Source organism: Poromitra crassiceps, assembly GCF_964638095.1.
Source record: "Poromitra crassiceps genome assembly, chromosome: 10".
In the NCBI taxonomy this organism is placed as follows: Eukaryota; Metazoa; Chordata; class Actinopteri; order Beryciformes; family Melamphaidae; genus Poromitra; species Poromitra crassiceps.
In genome coordinates, this window is record NC_139631.1 from 54149391 (window position 1) to 54171857 (window position 22467).

The 22467-nt window shown below is 45.5% G+C and overlaps 1 protein-coding gene and 1 pseudogene across 2 annotated transcripts; both read right to left on the reverse strand.

The window, feature by feature from the left end:
- Positions 1 to 1083: 1083 nt before the first annotated feature.
- On the reverse strand, positions 1084 to 1530 carry LOC310784110 (endothelial differentiation-related factor 1 homolog pseudogene; annotated as a pseudogene). The gene has a single exon. The product of its transcript is annotated as an endothelial differentiation-related factor 1 homolog pseudogene (transcript).
- A 6950-nt stretch (positions 1531 to 8480) lies between these two features.
- Positions 8481 to 21161, reverse strand: ppm1f (protein phosphatase, Mg2+/Mn2+ dependent, 1F; the record flags this gene model as incomplete). The annotated part of the gene is made up of 7 exons (XM_083645086.1): positions 8481 to 10395; positions 12188 to 12281; positions 12555 to 12698; positions 15813 to 16001; positions 17537 to 17736; positions 19431 to 19561; positions 20998 to 21161. 7 exons carry the CDS (start codon positions 21159 to 21161, stop codon positions 10040 to 10042), a joined length of 1278 nt encoding a protein of 425 aa, XP_083501212.1. The 3' UTR covers positions 8481 to 10039.
- Between the last annotated feature and the right edge of the window lie 1306 nt (positions 21162 to 22467).

A 22467-nucleotide genomic window follows, 5' to 3' on the forward strand; every position in this document is an offset into this window, starting at 1 on the left:
ACACACACACACACACACACACACACACACACACACACACACACACACACACACACACACACACACACACACACACACACACACACACAGACAGACACACACACGGGCAACTTTGATGAGAGGGCCACACAAAAAATGTCCTCGCTACCAGAGGGCCAGATTGTGACCAGTGTTCACCAGTAGCCTACTGTAACACCATCACTCCCAATTATAGCTAATTTGATGAAAAGGACTGGAATCGAAGTTTATTATACCAACATTTATATTTTTTATATTCAAATTTAAATTCCTCCATTCAGATGACAACATAACTTTGATCTAGCTTTAAAACAGCCCGCTATAGCAATTTGATGGGGTACATCAATATGATACATCACCCAAATATGTCATATTAATCAGATATTGCATGTGCAATGTGCATCCTGCACACATGTGCATCCTGAGTCTGGGCTGGAGTCTGGAGCTGGAGTCTGTAGTCTGGAGCTGGAGCTGGAGTCTGGAGAGTCTGGGCTGGAGTCTGAAGCTGACACACGTAGCTGTGTGAACTTGTCAATCCACTCTTCTTCTTTTTGTCGTTTTATCTCCTCTGACACAAGGCGTTTGTAAGATTCAAATTTTAATATGAACTCCTTCAACCTGTCCTCTTGCCCCTGGACCCCAACAATATTGGTGGAGTAAGATTGTATTTTGTGTTTTGTTTCATCTAGTTTATTGTTCATTTTGCACTGAGTCCCATTCATTTCATGTTCTGTGTATTATGTGTAAGTTATTTATTGTTCTACCAATATGCTTATAATCAACATAATCAATGGTCAAGGTATCTGGGTTTTCTCTGAGTATATCATGTTTATAGCCTCTTATTTGTCGGTTTGTATATCTTAATGTCATTGTGATAGGAAGTCGCCATCTGGAAGCTTGTGATTGAGGGGTACTTGAACTATAGCAAACACTGGGCCTCTCTTTGTTCTTTAAAGTCATTATCTTCTATTTCAAAACAATGTAGTCTTACTTTCTGCGATCCTGAGGTGTATTCCTCTTCTTTCCTTTGTCCAGTGTATATTTGTTTCTTCTTGAACAGCTTGTTCATTTCTTCTTGGGTTTTGCCTCCAGGAGTTGGCCAATATCTTTGCCACGCAGTTTCAGCCCGAGTGCTCTCTCCATCTTGCCCATGAGCTGGTTGTTGAGGATCGCTTTCCCACACTCATAGTCGGCGATGACCTGAGGCTTCTCGTTGATTTTCGTGGCCAGGTCTTTCTGTGTCAGGCCCTTCTCCTGGCGGCCCTGCTGGATGAGCTTGCTCACCTCCAGGGGAACCCTGGTGTGGTGTAACTCCTCTGTCTCCTGCGCCAATTTGGCTGTGTTCTTGGTCACCAGATGCTGCTTGTTCTGCCCTGCGGACCATTTCTTGGTTGTCTCAATGTCGTCCCCACGTCTCTGAGCAGCGCTGATCGCCTGCTTGGATTTGGCCTGGGCAGCGGTCGGCCCCTTCTTCCTCAAGACGGTGACGGTGTCCCAGTCACTTTCTGACATTTCTCCAAAGGTTCATCAATACATGTAATATTTAGTATAGACCAAAAATAATTTAAGATCTGAGTGGTTGGTACAAGACGTAATTTAAAGAAGGTAACTTGGGTACTTTAGCAAAACCTGGCCTACCTATAGCCTCTGCTGGGAATGATTTATGACATCACTGATTATGTCACAATGTCTATGACAACAGTGCTCTATGACATCACTGATGATGTCACAATGTCTGACCTCATTAGCATAGGGTCTATGACATCATTAGTGCTTTATGACATCATCAGTGCCTACACATTGCATGGATATACAATCCAAACTTTATTTCAGACTCACAAGTCCATACAGTAGTAAAAAGTCATTAGTTGAAACAATTCAATTAAAAAAGTACTGTATATGGCGAAAAGTAGTTAAAATATTGTTAATTACCATTTTTCTTTTTCATTTCAGAATTTTTCAATCTCATATTGGCAGCGGAGCTTTTCATCCAAGCTGAGTGAGACCTTGTCAAGGATGTCAAAAGAAATACTCATCCCATTGGCTCACGTGAGCATGAGTGCCTATAGCCAATCCCGGCACTTGACTGCTGCATAGGCGGGTGCAGGGCGCGGTCTGCCCAAATCTCTGGTGGGTTCCATGATTTGTCAGACCATGCCATTTTGATGCTGGGCTTGGGGGAGACGGGCAGAGGATCGGAGTGGAGGTCTGTGGAAAATGATACTGAAGACTGTTCAGGCCAGATGACCTTTGGGGTCAGATAGTTATGTTTGGGGTTAAGTTCATGATGCTCATTGTGAGCAGAGAAGAAAGTGTGTGGCATGTATTTAAGAACATTGTATGCAAAGATGCCAGCCATAGATTGTTGTATGATGCATTTAATTTTGATGGTCTTCTTAAAAAACAACACTCAAATCACACTGGATGAGAATAAAAAAATAGTGTGGAACTGGTAGGTAGTTTTGTTATTTTGATCCTTTGTATGTAATTTTCTAACTTAGGCTGTAGAAAGAAGCTATAGCCTTGTGCCTTTATTGTATTTTGTGTGAATATTGTAAATATGAGAAATTGTCATCCATTTATGATAATAAAAGACAACAAAAAAAGCGATCTCGGAAACAGGGTCGGGCCTGGTTAGTACTTGGATGGGAGACTGCCTGATGGGAATAGACAGTCCCTCCCCTTCTCCCTTACCTGCCCCTTCACCCCCTCCTCTTTTTCTCTCTTCCTCTCTCTCCCTCTCCCCCTCCCTCTCTCTCTCCCTCCCCCTCCCTCTCTCTCTCTCTCTCTCTCTCTCTCTCTCTCTCTCTCTCTCTCATATTGTTATTGTAGCCTGTGTTTGTATATAGTATGCTCCTATTACTACTGTAAGTTTTTACTTGTATTTATATAACCTTGTTTTTATTTCAGCCTCCCACCCCCTTCCCCCAAAAGGCCCTTGCTTTTTGTCAGGCTGCTTTTGTATATAAGAAATTGTTCTTACTTGCTTGCCTGGGTAAATAAAGGTTAAATAAAATAAAAAATTTACTTGACAACAATAACAACTGTCACAACCCACCTGAATATCCGGTTTACTTCCTGTATACATCGCTGAGCGCAGGCTGATATTCGGCTCATATTAAATGTTAACGTTAGGCCGTGTCTCCGACAGACACATTAACAAGGTAGCCTATTTCGGTCTTTATGTCTTGTAGTAGTTAGTAGTAGTTGTTGTTGTTGTTGTTGATAGTTGCCATAACAACCACCCCTGTCGGAAAGACGTGCACACGCTGGGTAGGAAGCGTTGTTGTCCCGGAGGCGATATTTTTTTTCGGATGATGGCGAAGGCTATGCGAAGGCATAACCCGCCCCTCTCTGCCTCTGATTGGCCTAGCGTCAAACTTCCATCCAAACACATTCGCTTGGCTATCCTGCATTACATCTCTTTCTACAGTCTGTGGTCAGACCGTCAGACTCTGTGGGTCAGACAGACATACAGCAGTTACGCTTGCTAGCCTGCATAAAAGACGCCAGTGTGTTTATGTTTTTAATATAGTCATATCTATGGTTTATAACGCTGCCACTAATCAGAGGCAGAGAGGGCCAGGGGTGGGTTATGCCTTCGCCATCATCCGAAAAAAATATCGCTTCCGGTAAGCTAGCTAGCTAGCTAATGTTAGCTGCTGGTTGGTTGGCTAACTAGCGAATGTTAGCCGTTAGCGTTAACTAGACAAACACAGACATGCAGAGCTTCAAAAACAGAGCAATTCGTGATTTTGTTACTGTAGTTTCTGCAGAGTAAACGTCCATGTACCTTATGGATTGCACGGGGTTGCTATTGCAAAGGGATCTGACAGATAGTGCAGTAACGGTCGGCAGCTATGATAGCAGTCGGGGGGAGGAAGTCCATATATGGTCCATCCGGTCATGGCGCACAGGACATTACGTCATCACAGGATAACGCGATTGGCTGGCTCAGATCTGTTCAAATCTGAGCCAGCCAATCACGTTGTCCTGCGCCGTTTGGGATGTGTATAAAAGGCGACCGCGACCACCAGACAAGAGGAGAAGAGGGGAGAGGAGGAGAGGAGGGGGAGAGGGGGAGAGAGGGGCAGGGGGGAGAGAAGAGGAGGGGAGAGGAGAGTGGGGGGAACCAGAGAAGAGGGGAGAGTGGGGGGAACCAGAGAAGAGGAGAGGGGCAGGGGAGGGGAGAGGAGAGGAGAGCGCCGCCAGCAGCACCACCCCGCTGGGCACAGACACCCAGGCCACCCACCCCAACCTCCAGGCTGCCACCACCCAGGCTAGTGCTCCTCTGCTGGGCAGACACCCAGGGCAGCCACTCCCACCACCAGGCTGCCACCACCCGCCCTGGCCCTCACACTGCCCGGGTCCCACACCCCCGGCTGAGACCCTCCTCCAGAACCCCGAGCACCAGGCGGACCCGGTGCATGGCAGTAAACAAACTCATGTTTCCCTCGTCACCAGTCATGCTGGACATCAGTACAAGTGTGAGATCCCTCTCATTCCCGCAAATATGTAACGTAGCCTACGTAAATACAGTGTTGTGTAGTGGACAGGTCCGCCCCTTCCATTGGCACTGCCATCTCTCTGGGCGGCCCTGGTAGTGGAAGCGATCATCTTGCTCTATAATGACCAGAATGGGTGTTGTTCAAACGGAACATTTATTTCTTCAACATGCTGCAGCAGAAAGGGAGATAAACAGTGGACACTATTTTCATAGTTAAGCTATGAAGTAGCCTACTTCCCCCCGCAGCATCGTGACATTGAATGAAAGTATAGGCTATAATTAGGCTCGTTTGAGATGACTTCTGGCTCACCTTAACCTCGCGTCACCAGGCTCTTCTCGGCGAGAAAGAGCCTGGCTCCCGCCCACAATTGATTTTGTCACCCTACCTGGTTCCGGCCTAGAGCCCGCCCTAGACCGGATGGGCAGCGTTTCTAGCTCGTCAACTTTCACGTTAACTTGACAATTTGACCCAAGTATCAGAACGGCAAACAACAAAACAAAAGATGGACGTACCGAACGAAGTTTTTGAAGAAGTTCTTTTAGAAACATTGCGGATTCACAATCTCACATCTTTTAAGCCAATACAGAAGCTTTGAATCAGACAATTAATCGAGGCAAGATACGTCAAGCTAACGGCAACAAAGACGTTTTTTGGCGCACTGCCTTCCGGTGTTCATTCTGGTTCCGTGGTTTACGCCCCATGACAAAAAGCGGGATGAAAGGTGCCCAGACTAGGCTCACCTGGGAAGCAGGCGAGAGCAGCTGAGTGCAGTCAGCCAATTAGAGGCAGAGAGGGGCGGGTCATGCCTTCGCCATCATGGAAAAAAAAAGATTGCGTCCCGGAGCTAGCCTGAGAGGCTAATAAAAGCTACATGTTACAGAGTAAGCTGACTATCAGTATGTTATTGCACGCATAGGCCTATCTTTACATTTAAACGTTTACATAGCAAAAATAAAAAAATAGAAATAGAAGTAGGCTATGTCAGTGTTTTTCCCTGAATAGCTGAGAAAGTGGACACTGTCAATAGTTAGCACTGTGAAGCTGATACAATTCAGGTGGTGGTAATGCAACATTTAAGGATGCCAACCGCCATAAAACACAGAAGAAGAAGCTGAGAAAAAGGAAGTGCTGTGGGGTTGCAGCTGGTGAAAACCGTCTGGGCGCTGCTGCCTCTCCAGGGGAGACAGGGCTGTGAACAACAATGCTGGCCAGGCAGTGCAGTAACCTTTGCAGAGCAAGTACAAGGATGACAAGCAATCAATCAATCAATCAATCAATCAATCAATGTTATCTTTATATAGCACCAAATCATAACAAGAGTATCTCAAGATGCGTTACAAATAGAGCAGGTATTAGGCCATATTTTTTTTCTTTTGTGACTGCATCTTACAAAAACAAATCCTCTATGCATATTTCGTAAGTAAAACATTTTCATGTAGGCATTGAATATTTGATCACAAAAAATAGCATTGGAATTAGTAAGACTTTTTTTTGGCACATGAGTTCCAATACAAAACACAGTGTGGTCTGTGCCTTCATCACTCACATGATCAAATGTAACACTGGGGATGAGCAGAGAAGAAGCCCAAATACTGATACAGAGGAAGAGACACTCTGAGGTAACACAGACAGAGACACTCTGAGGTAACACAGACACACTGATACAGAGGAAGAGACACTCTGAGGTAACACAGACACACTGATACAGAGGAAGAGACACTCTGAGGTAACACAGACAGAGACACTCTGAGGTAACACACACACACTGATACAGAGGAAGAGACACTCTGAGGTAACACAGACACACTGATACAGAGGAAGAGACACTCTGAGGTAACACAGACACACTGATACAGAGGAAGAGACACTCTGAGGTAACACAGACACACTGATGCAGAGGAAGAGACACTCTGAGGTAACACAGACACACGGATAGAGGAAGAGACACTCTGAGGTAACACACACACACTGATACAGAGGAAGAGACACTCTGAGGTAACACACACACACTGATACAGAGGAAGAGACACTCTGAGGTAACACAGACACACTGATACAGAGGAAGAGACACTCTGAGGTAACACACACACACTGATACAGAGGAAGAGACACTCTGAGGTAACACACACACACTGATACAGAGGAAGAGACACTCTGAGGTAACACAGACAGAGACACTCTGAGGTAACACACACACACTGATACAGAGGAAGAGACACTGAGGTAACACACACACACTGATACAGAGGAAGAGACACTCTGAGGTAACACAGACACACTGATACAGAGGAAGAGACACTCTGAGGTAACACACACACACTGATACAGAGGAAGAGACACTCTGAGGTAACACAGACACACTGATACAGAGGAAGAGACACTCTGAGGTAACACAGACACACTGATACAGAGGAAGAGACACTCTGAGGTAACACACACACACTGATACAGAGGAAGAGACACTCTGAGGTAACGCACACACACTGATACAGAGGAAGAGACACTCTGAGGTAACACAGACACACTGATACAGAGGAAGAGACACTCTGAGGTAACACAGACACACTGATACAGAGGAAGAGACACTCTGAGGTAACACAGACACACTGATACAGAGGAAGAGACACTCTGAGGTAACACACACACACTGATACAGAGGAAGAGACACTCTGAGGTAACACAGACACACTGATACAGAGGAAGAGACACTCTGAGGTAACACAGACACACTGATACAGAGGAAGAGACACTCTGAGGTAACACAGACACACTGATACAGAGGAAGAGACACTCTGAGGTAACACACACACACTGATACAGAGGAAGAGACACTCTGAGGTAACGCACACACACTGATACAGAGGAAGAGACACTCTGAGGTAACACAGACACACTGATACAGAGGAAGAGACACTCTGAGGTAACACAGACACACTGATACAGAGGAAGAGACACTCTGAGGTAACACAGACACTGATACAGAGGAAGAGACACTCTGAGGTAACACACACACACTGATACAGAGGAAGAGACACTCTGAGGTAACACAGACACACTGATACAGAGGAAGAGACACTCTGAGGTAACACACACACACTGATACAGAGGAAGAGACACTCTGAGGTAACACAGACACACTGATACAGAGGAAGAGACACTCTGAGGTAACACACACACACTGATACAGAGGAAGAGACACTCTGAGGTAACACAGACACTGATACAGAGGAAGAGACACTCTGAGGTAACACAGACACACTGATACAGAGGAAGAGACACTCTGAGGTAACACACACACACTGATACAGAGGAAGAGACACTCTGAGGTAACACACACACACACTGATACAGAGGAAGAGACACTCTGAGGTAACACACACACACTGATACAGAGGAAGAGACACTCTGAGGTAACACAGACACACTGATACAGAGGAAGAGACACTCTGAGGTAACACAGACAGGAGAGAAGCGTTATTTTTATGGCACTGAAGAATCACTCCTCGAGGGTTTCACTGCATCCAAACTCTCCTGTTAATATAGTTAATATCAGAAGCAAAGGTATGTTGTATGAAAGATATGACAACCTCAGCAATAGTTCAAATGATGTTCTACCTGGAAAGATAAGTAGGACCCAAAAAAAAGTTAATGTCAAATGAGTCAGTTATTAAGAACTACAAAAGCAATAGAGCTCAATGTGATAGAACGCAGAGCCCCCTAGTGTCCATATTGACTATATTCAACAGCCAGTACATCATAATATCTCGGTGGCTAAGGTGGGGCAGGTTCACACTATTCCACTATTTTGAAAGTGCCAGTGCATCTTCTACATTCAAGTCAATGGGGAGCAGGTGAATGGACAGAGCTCTACCTGCTGTCTTTTTGGCCAGAGCAGATGGTTCTAAATGAAAGCAGTGGTTCTCACCTAGTGGCTCGCGGGCTGTTTTGAGCGGGATGTGTGCAGGGAAAAAAAGAAAGGTTTCTACTCCTTGAGGACACCGGCGTTTGCAGTCGACATTAGAGCTACAACAATTAATGGTTGGTTCACGACTTAATGTTTAATGAACAACGTGGGTCGTGAGGCTATACCAGTTGAGAACCACTGTTGTAAGTTGATAACAGTTCATCACGTTAACTTTATGTGAGCCGCCCAATCAATGAAGAGGAGGCGGGGCTTCATGTCAGCCGCTTTTGAAATCTTCGGCTTAAAACACAACTCCAAAAGAGCGGAATAGTATGAACACACTAAGGCTGAGCAATATCGTTTATAGTCTTTCATTGGAATCATGGATCAAAGGAAGATTTCTGCCATCTCTGGCTCGCAAATTTTACTTAAAAACTCATAAAATGAGGTATAGTACGAATATTATTTGAATATTTCTGTTTTGTTTGACATCAACCATATCGCAGCATCTCTAGTTTGAACACCCCCATGATGAACACCCTAATTGGTAGCTGCTCTGCTCCACATGTTCAATCCTTTAGCCCATGGCACACCACAATCAAACATTAATTAGCTGGCACGGTGGCTCAGTGGTTGGCACTGTTGCCTCACAGCAAGAAGGTCCCGCGTTCAAACACCGGTCCATCCCAGGTCCTTTCTGTGTGGAGTTTGCATGTTGTCCCCATGTTTGTGTGGGCTTCCTCCCACCACCAAAAGACATGTATGTTAGGGTTAATACTTCTGTCAGTGCTCCTGACCAAGGCACTTGCAATCGAACTGGAGTTGGTTCCCGGGCACTGCACTGTGGCTGCCCACTGCTCCTAGTTCTAGGAAGGTTCCTAGTAGAGGATGGAGAGGATGAATTTCCCCATGGGGATAAATAAAGAATAACTTAACTTAAAGTAACTACGAGCAAGATTTTCGATTGTTATTAAACAGTCTAAATTTAATATCGATGCCTCACATCTTACCTCTAATAGTAGACGAGACCAACGCTGAGTAGTCTCGCTTGAACGGCGAGTGAATCGGCGAGTGTTGTCTTGATGATTAGTCTGTCTGCGGCCGGGGCAGATCAGGAAGTGAAATGAAACGGTTTGCGGCAGCCACTTCGGCCATAACCACAAAATAACAAAATAACTTCACTTCCTGGTCTATCCGCCCGCCGGAAGACAGACCCAGACTCTATAATCATCAAGAGAGCAATCGCCGATTCACACGGCTTTGGTCTCAGCTACTATTATAGGTAAGATGTGATGCATCAATATTATATTTAGACTGTTTAATAACAATCGAAAATCTTGCTCGTAGCTGCTTTAATGTGTGATTGGTGTGGCATGGGCCTAAGCTGGATAAGCACAGGAAACAAAACAAACAAAGGTATTGAAATGCTGAATCAGTAGCTTGGCACAGTGCAGACTGGGTGGCACAGTGCAGTCTGGGTGGCACAGTGCAGTCTGGGTGGCACAGTGCAGTCTGGGTGGCACAGTGCAGTCTGGGTGGCACAGTGCAGACTGGGTGGCACAGTGCAGACTGGGTGGCACAGTGCAGTCTGGGTGGCAGACCTCCTCCCTCACTGGCCTGGTGAGTCTTGGACGTGCAGCGTGGTCTCTGTGTCTGCGGCCAGCAGCTGCTGAGGCGGGCGGAGGAAGACGAGCATCACGGTGATGTTATCAGTAGAACCGGCTGCCTTGGCGTGGGCGACCAGGTACTGAGCCACGCCCCCCAGCCCCTCAGCGTCCTGGGATAGTTCCCCTGGAGCATCCCCGGGCGTGCGGAGCGCCTGGAGGACGAGGTGCGGCACCTCCGAGGGTCTCACCGTGTCGAAGAAGCCATCGCAGGCCAGCAGCACGTAGTCCTCGTCCCCGACCAGCTGAGTTGTGGAGCAGTCTGCGTCTCCGGAGACGTAGGGCTTCTGGTCAAAATCACCTGTAGGGAGCGGGGGGTAGGGATGCAGCGATCAGCCGATTTCACGAGTAACCAAGATTTAAAATGTCACAGTTTTGTAACGTAAAGGCTCAGCCACACCGTGTGTTTCTGTTAGCACTCTCAGAAGGGGACGTTATGCTACTGTGGAAGTAGTGCGCTAGGGAAACGCGGAGACAAATCCTTATTTTAACAAGACAACTTCACTTCCTAGTTGTCCCCAGTTGTCCTCCGCCAAGGCCAATACTCCAGTCTGCTATGATATGCACATTTTCTGCATGAAATAAGTGTTGTGTTCAGCAATATAATCTTCACAAATGACGACCACAAACAGACTCACCTATGAGACACTGCGGAGCGCGTCATCATTCAGAAACAACGCAGAAAAAGGGGGGAAACAAAAACTCCCCCCAATCCTGGCGTTCTCCTATGTCGCGTGCATGGTCGCGTGTTGCACACAAAGATCATATATACGGAAGATGAACTTACTTCCTTGACAGCAAGATCCACATTTTTCTTCTCACCAATTCTCAATGGCTTCCTTGTTTTGCTCGGGAGTACAAAAACACTTTAATTGGCGATTTCTTATATTTGTTGTCTGCGCAGCCCACCACACAACAGCTTTTAGCTATGTTTAATTCAAGGAAAATGATGCTGGTGTGTGGAAATGAACGGAGCTTTTCCCCCGTGATGGGCGTGGCCTATTTCATGCAGTGTCTCTATAGGATGAATGAGCGTGACATCACGATACCGTCGGACACCTGGATATGCCGCCAGGTACCGCAGCAGTTAACTAGTATGAGTTGTGCCAAACAAACGTAAATATCTCAGAAACTAGACATCACATCGCTTCTATTTAGACATTCTGAGTGAGAGCAGAAGTAGCTCAAGGGGCTGATGTATAATATATGTATGTCCTGTTAAAGTTGTATGAACTGTCAAAGATTTTAAAATGAAGTGAATTTAGTAAAAAGCACAGCCTGCTAGCACGAGACACTCAAGGCTGGCTCCTTAGGGTCCTATTATAAGCTGCCCTTTGTTTACCAACACTGATCCCTTGTAAAGCTGTGAGGTGGACTCACCTGTAGCTGTGAGGTGTGTAGCTGTGAGGTGGACTCACCTGTAGCTGTGAGGTGGACTCACCTGTAGCTGTGAGGTGGACTCACCTGTACCTGTGAGGTGAGGACTCACCTGTAGCTGTGAGGTGGACTCACCTGTAGCTGTGAGGTGAGGACTCACCTATAGCTGTGAGGTGGACTCACCTATAGCTGTGAGGTGAGGACTCACCTATAGCTGTGAGGTGAGGACTCACCTATAGCTGTGAGGAGGTGGACTCACCTGTAGCTGTGAGGAGGTGGACTCACCTGTAGCTGTGAGGTGGACTCACCTGTAGCTGTGAGGTGGACTCACCTATAGCTGTGAGGTGGACTCACCTATAGCTGTGAGGTGGACTCACCTATAGCTGTGAGGTGAGGACTCACCTATAGCTGTGAGGTGGACTCACCTATAGCTGTGAGGAGGTGGACTCACCTGTAGCTGTGAGGAGGTGGACTCACCTATAGCTGTGAGGAGGTGGACTCACCTATAGCTGTGAGGAGGTGGACTCACCTATAGCTGTGAGGAGGTGGACTCACCTGTAGCTGTGAGGTGGACTCACCTGTAGCTGTGAGGTGGACTCACCTATAGCTGTGAGGTGGACTCACCTGTAGCTGTGAGGTGGACTCACCTGTAGCTGTGAGGTGGACTCACCTGTAGCTGTGAGGTGGACTCACCTGTAGCTGTGAGGTGGACTCACCTATAGCTCTGGACACAGCGTAGGTCCCATTCACCCGCCAGCAGCCCATGAAGGTGACGCAGCCGCCCAGATCCTCAATCCTTTGTTTCTCATCCTGGGTGGAGGACAAGGAGAGATGGAGAATGAGTGTCTTTATTCACACGAGACTCACATTATCTGTCCAGTCATTTGAAGTCATTACCGACACTGTCGGGTGATTTGAATCCCATTGCAAATCTGCCATGTCAAGGACAACTCGCAGCCATGTAGGGATGTGGCTGTTCGGTTAATTTTACTTTCGACTAACTTAAAGTGAAATGTTTAAACAAATTAGAAAATGCATTCTGCTGTGTGTGTGTGTGTGTGTGTGTGTGTGTGTGGTTCCCACCTCTCTGTCTGGTTTGTGGGGATCCATGAGAGTGACAGCTTGTCCCTGTCTGACCAGCAGGGCCTGGGAGTCTCCCAGCCAGGCAACGGTCAGCTCCTGACCCTGTAACAGCACGGACACACCCGTGCTGCCGCTACGCAGACGCTACAGACAACACACACACACACACACACACACACACACACACACACACACACACACACACACAGAGGTCATCAACATTATCAGGCTGCTTTTGTATATAAGAATTTGTTCTTACTTGCTCACCTGGGTAAATAAAGGTTAAATTAAAAATATATATATATGACCTTAAAAAACTAAAAACAAAAAAACTATAAACTATCTTTAAAAAACCAAGGTTAGTATTTTTTCCCCAGATTTCCCCCCATTTTCACTTGTCCTATTCCCCCTGCTGTCCCGTTTGTTGCTCCACCCCCTCTGCCGATCTAGGGAGAGTTGTAGACTAGCACATGCTTCCTCTGATACATGTGATCTAGGGAGAGTGTAGACTAGCACATGCTTCCTCTGATACATGTGATCTAGGGAGAGTTGTAGACTAGCACATGCTTCCTCTGATACATGTGCAGGGAGAGTGTAGACTAGCACATGCTTCCTCTGATACATGTGATCTAGGGAGAGTGTAGACTAGCACATGACTCTGATACATGTGCATTTTATTTGAATTTCACCGGCAGCACGTAGAGTGTGGCAGAATCACCCACCTAGTCCCCTGCAGTTGCCCTCCCGCCCTGACTGACCACAGGAGGCAGTATTGCAGCGGGTCACATACCCTTAATCCCGGCTTCCCAGTTCCACCCCAGTTTCAGTTTCAGTTTTTCCAAATGAAGCTCGAACCCGCTCCGTGTGTCAACCAACAGGCGACGTGTTGCTTGATTGAAACGCTGGCTTTGGTATATTTCTGCCAGGTTTCGTGCAGCACACCACCTTCAAAATAGAGCATTTTTGGACACGAGGGTCATCCTGCTTCCCACTATTTGGACATCGCTAGGTAGGATATCTGGATCTGGTTGCGTTCTTGCCTTTGATTTCACATTTATACACAACGTTTGTGAACGATTCACGTGCAGAACCGCAAATGTCAACACCAAAGGCAAGCAGTGTCAAGTCAGTCAGTATACCAGTGGTAGAGCTGTCGCCTCACAGTCAGAAGGTCCTGAGTTCGATTCTCGCCTGGGACACTGTGGGCGCTGTGGTTGTGTTCCCCCCCATATCTTCAGTGCCTACTGCCCAGGTGGGGTATCTCGTCGTAAGGGCCTTTCTCTCTGTGTGGAGTTTGCATGTTCTCCCCGTGCTCCCCCAGGGGGTTCCTCCGTATATAACCCCCCCACTAAAAACATGCAGAAGATCAGATCGTCATCCGACCAGTGACGACAACATCCGAAGTTGGTCCCCGGGCGCTGTACGAGAAAGCGACCACTGCTCCTGGCCTGCCCCCCGGAGGAAAGGACATGCCTGGATGGGTTAAATGCAGAGGACACTTTTCACCGGCCACCGTCAGCATGAGTGTGTTGTGGCCGCATGCATGTGTTGTGGTGTTCGTGTGACAATAAAAGACGGGCTTGTCCGTTACGAGAGTTTTTTTAAACGGAAACTTCCGGTTACCACCTTTACAATAATGGCAATTAAATAAAGTAAATGCACATGTAACATTCTTTGTGTGTGTGATCCGAAAGATACAGAACAGAGATAAACTGGAAGAATAACTGCCTTCGAAAAGTCAATTTTAACCTGTACTGAGTCGACTGTTTTTTGTTTACCAAGTAATACAATTATTGCTTTTATTTTGAAGGTAGAAATGCCTAGCTTCCTGTATTGTGTATATTTCTAGCAGGCTTGATGTAACTTTAGGGACTGAACTTTAGCCACACAAGAGTGAATCAGATGGTTGCATTACAGAACAAAAAGCCAGTAAAGCCTTATAAAAATACCTGTTTTCTTTGGAGCACTTGAGACTTGAGGAAACCGATGCATCGGGGCATGAGTTGTAGGGTTGTTTAATTCATTACTAATGTTATGCGCAAACGATTATATGCGCGAACGTAAGCGGGCAGTTATCGCCCATTATGTATTTTTAGCATGTCGTGATAGTTTGTTGAATGTCAATGCGATTCACTTTGTGCCATTACGGCTGTAGCCTCCTACGCTCAGACTGTTGTCTTCCATGAAGTGGAGCTGTGTGGTCAGTTTTCACAACACCCCATTGTGTTGTCATGCCCCAACTCCCCCCACCCAACTCCCCCCACCCCGGTCCAACTCCCCCCACCCCGGCCCAACTCCCCCCACCACGGCCCCAACTCCCCCCACCCAACTCCCCCCACCCCGGCCCCAACTCCCCCCACCCCGGTCCAACTCCCCCCACCCCGGTCCAACTCCCCCCACCCCGGTCCAACTCCCCCCACCCCGGCCCTTACTGATTTGCAGCTGGTGGGGGTGGAGGCAAACTGAGGATATTTCTCCGTTTATGCTTTTATATTACCGAGATTACAAAGATACAAAGTGGGTTGATAATCAGCAAAGCCTCCCTTTAATAACAGTCTGAGCCTGTCAGTGGCAAAACAAGCACTTTTAGAGGACAGACATTGATGTTTCGCAGGGGAAAGACATAGGGCAAAGATTTAAACATTGGCTGGTGGTTGTTGCTGTCTGTCATGTCTGTTGTAAATAAGCATCTAGCTAATGTTCTTTGCTAGCTTATTGCTAGCAAAGAAAATAGGCTAGATAGGCAGAGTGACCCAACACCAAATAAAGATGTACAATACATGTTAATCTTAATGTTAGGTGTATAGGGGAACCTATGTAGACTTTGAACTAGAACCTACTTGTCGAAAATGTGTTTAAATATGATATTAGATGCTTAACTTTTCACTGTAGGAATTTTAAGACAGGGGAAGGGATGTCTTAAAGTTAAGGAAAAAAATCAAGAACAAATTTGAGAACTTTCATTTCAAGAATACCTTTTCTTCCTAAGTTATTTCTTATGAAGAAACATAAGAAGAAAGTTAAGAAAATACATAAGAACTCTTTTTTCCTATATTTTTTCTTAAGACTACAGTTAAGAAAGAAATGGCACTTAAGGTTTTGTGAATCCGGCCGCAGATTTGAAAATACCGAAGGTACCCTTTAGGTGGTGAATTAATCTAAATGAGCATAAATGTAATATAAGGTTATTTCAAAGGATTACTCGTTAGAGCTGTGGAGCTCCATCGGGTTAGTTGTGTTATAGCGCTGCTTCAGTACCTCTCTCCTAGCTTTGCCTCTGAACATGTCGTCGGTGCGTTTGAAGGCAGCTTTGAAAGCTGCGCCAGCGTCGCTCTGTAGCGCCCCCTGCTGGCTGAGCGCCACGTGAAGGTGGGTGGCGCTGTAGGTGGCGGCGTCAACCCCGCCGTGGCCGTCGAAAACAGCATAGTAGCTACGATCCACCCCATCCTGGTAGAGGAAATAAAGTGAGTTTACAAATGGCTCAAACAGAAAGTGCAAGTCACATGATGCAGCACTTGTGTAGCTTGTGTAACGGGTAAAAAACTCCATCCCTGCCTACCAACACGAGGGTCGCAGGTTCGCGCCCCCGTGTTACCTCCGGCTTGGTCGGGCGTCCATACAGGCACGATTGGCTGTGTCTGGGGGTGGGAAGCCAGATTGAGGGTATGTGTCCTGGTCGCTGCACTAGCGCCTCCTCTGGTCGGTCGGGGCACCTGGTCGGGTCGGAAGGGAACTGGTGGGAAGAGCGTGATCCTCCCTCGTGCTACAGTACGTCTTGCCGTAAAAAAAGAAGCGGCTGGTAACTGCATGTGTTGGAGGAAGCATGGTGCTAGTCTATGGCTCTCCCAAGAACGGCAGGGGGCGGAGCAGCGAGCGGGGCAGCAGGGGGAAAATTGGCAAAGTACAATTAGGGAGAAAATGGGGGTAAATCTGAATGTGTATATATATGTGTGGCCTCGCCTGCTTTATTGGCATGACATCACAATTGCTCGAGTGACCATCATGGATCACATTATGGAGTGCTCGAGTGACATCACTCAGCGCACAATTGCTCAACTTCACATCACTGATGACGTCAGTGAGTGATCAGTAGTGAGAGAAAAGTAGAGTCCGCACATTGAGACTTCACCTCTGGTTTATTTGTAGATTTATCGAGTGCTTGAGTGACATCACTGATGATGTCATAGACATGACATCACAATTGCTTGAGTGAAGGAGGTACGGTGGTGCAGTGGTTAGCACTATCGCCTCACAGCTCGAAGGTCGTGGGTTCGATTCCCGCCTGGGACGAGGTAAGCGCTGAAGGAATGCGTGCCCGTCCGCATGTCCTCGAGTGCCCACCGCCCGGGTGGGGGTCGGCAAAAGGACCTTTCTGTGTGGAGTTTGCATGTTCTCCCCGTGCCTCCCGGGGGTTTCCTTCATACAGGAACCCCCTTCACAAAAACATGCAATATCCTGGTTGCTAGTGTGGTTCCTCCTCTGGCCGTTAAGGGCGCCTGTTCAGGGGGAGGGGAACTGGTTGGAATAGCGTGAACCTCCCACGTGCTATGTCCTGCCGGTGAAGCTTCCCCTGTCAGGTGAAAAGAAGTGGCTGACTGACTGCCCATGTCTCGGAGGAAACATGGTATCAGTCTCGGCTCTCCCTGATCGACAGAGGACGAAGTAGCAACCAGGATAAATCAATTAAAAAAATTAGCACTAATGGGGGATAAAATGGGATAAAAAATCGGGGGAAAAAAAAAAAAAAAAAAAAAAAAATTGCTTGAGTGACATCACTGATGATGTCATAGACATTGTGACATCAGTGACATCATAATTGCTCGAGTGACCATCACTGATGTCATCAGAAATCGCAGACAGACAGACCCCTGGATTGATTGGATCCAGGGATCCCCTGGATTGATTGGATAATATAAGAACAAAACAAAGTAAGAAGCAGTTGAGATACACATGAAGGAAGGCAGATACAGTGAGTCTCCTACCTGGAGGCCGAAGAGCTGGTTGAAGTGGTCCAGGGCCAGGTGCTTGTCCTCCATCTTCCTCCTTGTGTTCTTCACAGCATGAACTGAAGAGCGGAGGAAGCGTGGGGAGGCAGGGAGCTGCAGGAGGTTCTGATGCCAGGCCCGGGTCACCTCGATCAGCTTGTTGAGGAAGAGCCGCTGGGCGGGCTCTGCCTGCAGCACTGAGGCGAGGAACAAACACAGCGCTGAGTCCTGACAGCCTGCTTTTTTGTGATTGCTGACATTGTTGGTGCTAAACTGTCATTGCATGAGTTTGATGTGCTGTGGGCAGTTAATATGATAAGAAAAATGAATGGTCTGATAGGAAAATGTGTTTCCAAATGTACGTTACTATGACACAATGTGGGTTTCAATCCATTTGTGTTTATGTGCATTTTCAATTCGCGCATTAAAGGATTAAGTGAATCTTCCGTTGTCTCGGTTAACCAAAACCTTGTTTCACCAAACTCCATTCAAAAACCAAGCATTTCATGTTGCCTTGCTTACTGGCAAAACTTACACCCCAACCGTAAAACATGACGGAGGTTTCTTAGGAATCTGTAGAACGCACTCGACATGTCGGCATACACTCAATACACTTGTAAGGTCAATAAGCAGCACATATTATTTACTAGGCAGACATGGAAGGTTTCAACAAGATCACCCACCGGTGTTTTAACGGATTAACAGGCGACTCACTTCTGAATTGACATTTGATTGATTTAGTAAATGCTCGGTGGATTATATGCTGAATTGAAGAGTGGTGCCTGCAATCTCTTTTATGGTGTAGCTTTGTGGATAATCAAGAAACTTTAAATGAATACATGTTTTTCATAGTGCTCAGTTGCTGCACGCATCTGCTTGCAAGACAGTTCAGTTAAAATCTTCGCGACACACATTTGGATGGAAAAACAAACTAATGTTCCTGTTCTATCAACTTTTGTTCTTGATCTCAGACAAAACTTTCCAGAAAAAAGGTACATAAACCAACACACCATGCAAAGTGTAAGGGGCTGTACACAACTTGTCAACTTTACGCGCTCATGATGGGAGTGACACCTCCTCTTGACAGTAAGAGCAGTTGGCCAAAAGGTGGCAGCACACACATTGTGGCTGCAAAAAGGTTCTCTGGTAATTACTTGTCCAAGATTAAAAGACAAACTAAAACTAGTGAGATTTTCTCTGTCTTGAAGTCAGAGAAAATATATTCTACAGTCATTATTCTTATTTTGGAAAATATCAAAAGAAAACATTTAAAAGTGAATACAAAAATAAAAAGAAGACCAAATTAAAAAGAAGAAGTAGTTGAGGTTACTCTGATGGTACCCTGAAAGATTTGAGAAACGGCCTTTAAAATATCCAGTGATGAGCTTCAAACAGCGGGGAAGTGAATGCTACAGCACAAGCTTTGGCAAATCTGACAAAGATGGTCCAGGAAGTGAAGAGTTTGATATTGTTCTTTCATTCAAACTCCATCATCACTCTTACTGACCACAGAGAGTAAATATGCTCTATTATGTTGATCTGATGTCTGATGAGAGAAGTCATTCCAGTGTGGTGTGGGCTGTTGGGCCAGCATGACCTTCTCCCTGCTCCACAGACTGCATTGACTTTTGAATGGATTCACCAGAAAACAATCAATTCAACTGATTTCAACTGATTTCAATGTGTGCCCGTCAGCCATCAAGAATTGAACTTCGGTGATTTTGGACGCAATGCGAGCGGTGGAACATCTTTCAGTGCAGGAATCATTCCTTCGATGGCTGATGGCGGTAGCGGAGCAGGCCATTTAAGGAGCTGCTAACCCACCTAAAAGAATGTAATTGTTGGATTTGATAACAAGCCTGTGTTTAACATGGCAGGAGGAAACACTTACAGACTACTTCCTGTTCCTCTTCCTGGTCAGCCTCGGCATCCTGTGGGCAGTGGAAAGGTGAAAGGTCGCTCTGCAGCAGCTCTGACAGCGCTTCCCGGCACAGGAGGGCAGCCAGGCCTGCAGGAGCCTCCCTGAACCAAACACACATATAACATTACATTTATAATGTTGTCTGTCTAGACGCAACGCTGACGCTTATAAAATAACAACATTTATCATGTTTATAATGCTGTCTGTGTAGAAGCATTGCTGACACTTACAATGCAACAACATTTATAATGCTGTCTGTGTAGAAGCATTGCTGATGCGTATAATGTAACATAACATTTATAAAGATGCTGTCTGTGTAGATGTGTGTAGATTAAAAAAAAACATGTTTCGGCTTCACACATCAGGGCAATTCTGGGAAAGAACGTTTGACGGCCGAATGAGGCCATATCGGTACAGATATATCGGTACAGATATATCTGTACCGATATATCTGTACCGATATATCTGTACCAATATGCCGATATATCGGTCGGGCTCTAAAATAATGATCAGATTCTTTTTCCAGTTTGCATCAAAGTACACATGCACACATGGATGGTTAACTTTGCCTAATCGATGAGCATCAGATGATTATGGGTCGTGATGGAGATGCATTATACATTTGAAATCATGTCAACTCTATCACTCCTTGCCCAGAATTAGCTTCGTGCTGCAGAGGAGTGGGGCAGCGAGAAAGGCAGGAAGCGGGGAGAACAATGGTGCTTCTGCAGACAGGAAGTTAGATATTCTGACAGGAAGAGTGCAAGCAGAAAAGACCTAGACCTAGATAGAACAAACTGACTAAGGCTTAATGTAGCTCATATAAATATTGTGGATTTTCTTTTGATGAACATTTAACATTTGATTTGTACAGCCCTTGGTACAGTAATACGTAAACTGTAAACATGCAAAGATTTGGACTCTGCTACATTTTCAAAGCTCTGAGTAGAGCTGCAACTAATGATTATTTTCATTATCGATTCATCTATTGATTATTTTCTTGAATGATCCATTAGTCGTTTGGTTTTTAAAATGTCACAAAATGCAGGTGAGAGCAGGTGAGAGCAGGTAAGAGCAGGTGAGAGGAGCTGTGTGGAATGTGAGGAATGCAAACCACATGTGCAGACGGGAGGAGAGTGTAAGTAGCACTGTATAATCCTGCACTAACATGACTGCTGAGCGTATGATAGTAGGTCACCTATCACGAGTGGGAAATCAAATCAAAGACCGTTTAAAATCAAAGTTCTTTCCTCCAAATTCCCATGCATTTGTTATCCAGCCTATAAACGAAGAGCATCAGTCATGGCATTTTATTCATTCAAATATTTGTTTTGATAGCTCTTCTGAGGGATTTCACTTCATTTGCTGCAGCCAACCAACAACCAACAGCAAGCAGGCGATGCAACAAGACAATTATTGTCTGCACTGTGACCAAGGCTTTACAGACAAACATGCACTCACACCTACTCAGTACCTCCCTCTCACTCACTCACTCACTCACTCACTCACTCACTCACACTCCTCCCTCCAGTGGTACCTGGCAGCCAGCAGCCTCTGGCCCAGCTCCAGGCTCTCTCCATGCAGCTCGTCCAGGCTGACCCTGCGGCTCAGAGGGTTGACCGGCAAGGGGCTGCCTTGGTCAAGAGCGCCCGGGAACTCCTCCACAAACCTGCCCAGAAAGGAGCGGGCCTCCTCCTCCATAGCACTGGTCTAAACCCCTCAAGGAGCTCAAGGTCACAGGTGGAGACGTGAAGGTCAGGGGAAGCTGAGAGAACAGAGCAGAGCTGCGCTTCATTCAGTGTTTGTTAAGTAGGCGTCAATCTGTGACGGAAGAGAAGTGCTGCGTTTAGTTTTAGTTTAGTTTTAGTTTAGTTTTTTAGTTTAGTCATGTTTATTTCGAATATGTCAATAAAAACAATTGTGCAAAAACAACAAATAAAGCCATTCAAAAATGAATAACTAATATAACAAAACAAAAGTAAAAAGCAAAAAGAAACAAGAAAAGAAAAAAATAAACAGTAAAAAAATAAACAGTAATGTAAACATATCCGAAAAGGAGTGAGAAGAAGTAAAAAACTTATGTACTCCCACCCCTCTTATAACTTATACTATATACTATATGATATATGCTTACTTGCTGACTTCTATCTATGTATTAAACTATTATATATATACATAGATACATACATACATACATACATACATACACAAACCCCATACACAAACCCCAATACAAACACTAAAAACCCTAACCCATACATACCCAAACCCCATACACAAACCCCAATACAAACACTAAAACATAATGACTCTTAGTGCAGTTCACTATATCTTGTGAACAACATATTTTTGTACATTTTTTTAAATTGATTGATGCTTGGACATTGCTTTTGCTCTTTGCTCAGATTGTTCCATAACTTAACACCCGCGATCGAGATGCAAAAACTTTTCAATGTGGAATTTCTTTTTAGAATTTTAAAATTGAGTTCTCCCCTCAAATTATGCCCCCCCTCACGTTCATGAAACACGTTTTGAATGTTCATTGGTAATAAATGGTTCCTAGCCCTGTACATTGTTATTGCTGTTTGATATGTGACTATGTCGGTGAATTTTAATAATTTAGACTGTAGAAATAGTGGATTGGTGTGTTCCAGATAGCCAACCTTGTGAATGATCCTTATTGCTCTTTTTTGTAAAATGATTAGTGACTGTAATGAACTTTTATAGTTGTTACCCCAGACTTCAGCACAGTAGTATAAATATGGCAAGACTAAAGAACAGTAGAGAGTGTGGAGTGACTTATGATCCAAAACCTGCTTTGCCTTATTTATGACTGCTATACTTCTTGCTATTTTGTATTTTATATGTGTAATATGTGGTTTCCAGCTGAGCTTATCATCTATTGTTACACCTAGGAATTTATTTTCGTGCACTTGCTCAATAGCCACCCCATCAATTTCTATCTTTACCTGTGTGTTTAACCTGTACCTGCCAAAAAACATAAACT